The 2124-nt window shown below is 33.5% G+C and overlaps 1 protein-coding gene across 1 annotated transcript in view; it reads right to left on the bottom strand.

Annotated features, from left to right (window-relative positions):
• Window positions 1–433: 433 nt before the first annotated feature.
• NOVA1 (NOVA alternative splicing regulator 1) overlaps window positions 434–2124 on the bottom strand; it is a 151715-nt gene continuing 150024 nt past the window's right edge. Inside the window, exon 5 of the mRNA XM_082240468.1 lies at window positions 434–2075. Within this exon, the coding sequence (XP_082096594.1) occupies window positions 1956–2075 (120 nt within the window). The 3' untranslated portion in view covers window positions 434–1955. The remainder of the gene's footprint in view (window positions 2076–2124) is intronic.

Below are 2124 nucleotides of genomic sequence, written 5' to 3'. Positions count from 1 at the left end.
TCTTACTGCTTTATTGTCTAATATTAAGATGAGGTTGTTTTTTTAAAAAAAAAAATCAGTTAAGTTTAAAAGCAAATCTCTAGAAAAAGGTGTTGTAAGCGCTGTTAAATCAAAGTATGAAGCTGAGCTCAATTTTTGATGTGTGAGAGACAATATGGGATATGACGGTCAGATAATCACATCCCTGGTGTGATAGGTTCTCATGACATGCCTGATCTTTACAATTGCTTTCTAAGAGAAAGAAATCTCCTTGAGGGGCTGTAAAGATGATATATCTGCCAGTAAATACTGAGCAGTAGATTTCAAGACTTCTGTGCATCTTTCTAAGATCAGGACTACTCATTTAGAATAACAACCATTTGATTACTTAGCATGCTTTTTTCCTGTGCAAAGAAAAGAAAAAAGAAGAAAAGAACAGTTAATACAAGCAACATCAGTATTAAAGATTATTTTAATATGTAGATTCATACAAATGATCACTGCTTAAAAGTGCCACATGGTCCCGCCACCATCAGTTACACATTTAATTTTTCCTTCCCAAGCAAATGGCAAATATTAAACTTAGTCACATTACATAACATAGACATGGTTTAAAATGGCAACACTTCCAACATGGCATGTTAAATAAATTCATTATGATCATATTAGTATTATGATATAGAAAAATAGCAAGACTCCTTTATATTCATAGTTTACTACAAATAGGGTTTATATTGCACAATGCCCCCCTGACAGTGAGTATAATTTTCATTTACATTACTTCCTTGGTCTTGGACGGTTTGTCCCTTTCGGGTTATTTATTTATTAAATTTCAATCTTGCCCTTTCTCCCAAAGGAGCCCAGGGCAGCTAATAATAAAACAGCAAAACAATTCATTTTTTTTCCTTTTAAAAAATTAAGGTCAGCAATCAGTAATGGAGAATTTTGCATCGTGTTGATAATATTGCAAACAATGTCGTTTATTACTGGAACATCCCTATTTACCATTTGTGAGCAATGGGCAGAGCATATGTCATAGAAGATGTGAGATCCTATCTTTCTCTCTATTACTCTAGAATTCCAAAGAATAAGAATACTTCTTCATTCTGGGTTCCAGAGCAATCAACTTTAATTGCAATATGGAAGGGTATTTCTCAAACAAATATGAAAGCTTACCGTATTTCACTGTTCATTTTTATGAAAGAGATACTGTGATCATAGGCTCATGCAATTTCAAACATAAATCCTGCAATCTATCAGCACAGATATGGAAGTAAGTCTTACTGAATACAATGGGACTTACGTCCGACTAAACATGTATAGCACTGCACTGGCAGGCTCTTACCTGCTTGATCATCCCCATTCATTACAATGGACCACATATATGCCACAGAATGTGCACACAAGATGAACTCATTCCATCTGCACATTGGAGCACAGTGTCCAGAACAGGGAGCTGGATTATGAAGAATTTAATTTTCTTCCATAAAACTGAAAAGTGAAAATAGGTATTATATACTCCTTATATTACAAATTCTATATAATTTAAATAAAAAATAAATGTGTATATTTATAAAACAAATACAAATAAGTATTTCTCCAGAGCACTCTCAAAATAGATTGCTATATATGCTTCAGACCCATTTAAATTTATTAAAATGTCTAGGCTTTCACATTAACACCGTCTAGAAATTCCCCAGTGTATGTTTACAATTGTAATAGGGGGACAACTGTCCTACAATAATATGGCACAACATGTGTGTTTTTTTAAGTACACAAGACTGAATACTCCCCCCCCCAAATACCAATGAAACAATTATTTCTCAATCCAGTAATATTATTTGTTGAATATGACATTTCCCCTCCTAAACCCAACTGCTTTGATCTGTACCTTTTCTGCAAATTCAGTTCGTGGCACTGAGTTTTCGTAAGATATAGGTGATATGCTAGTATTCTATGAATTGATATTTAGTACTTTAAAGTATCGTGAATGAACCGTCTATGCTATATGTTTTGCTGTTTTTAATGCACATAATACTTACCAATCGTGTAAATGGCACTGACATACAACTGCAGCTAGCTATGTATATTAATGCCTATGAGAAAACAAACAGATTCCAGGAGGGAAAACTTTTAGATACTTAA

The sequence above is a fragment of the Podarcis vaucheri genome (assembly GCF_965113315.1).
Source record: "Podarcis vaucheri genome assembly, chromosome: 1".
Classification (NCBI taxonomy): Eukaryota; Metazoa; Chordata; class Lepidosauria; order Squamata; family Lacertidae; genus Podarcis; species Podarcis vaucheri.
Note: the sequence above shows the minus strand (reverse complement) of the source record. Positions and strands in the feature narration are given on the sequence as shown.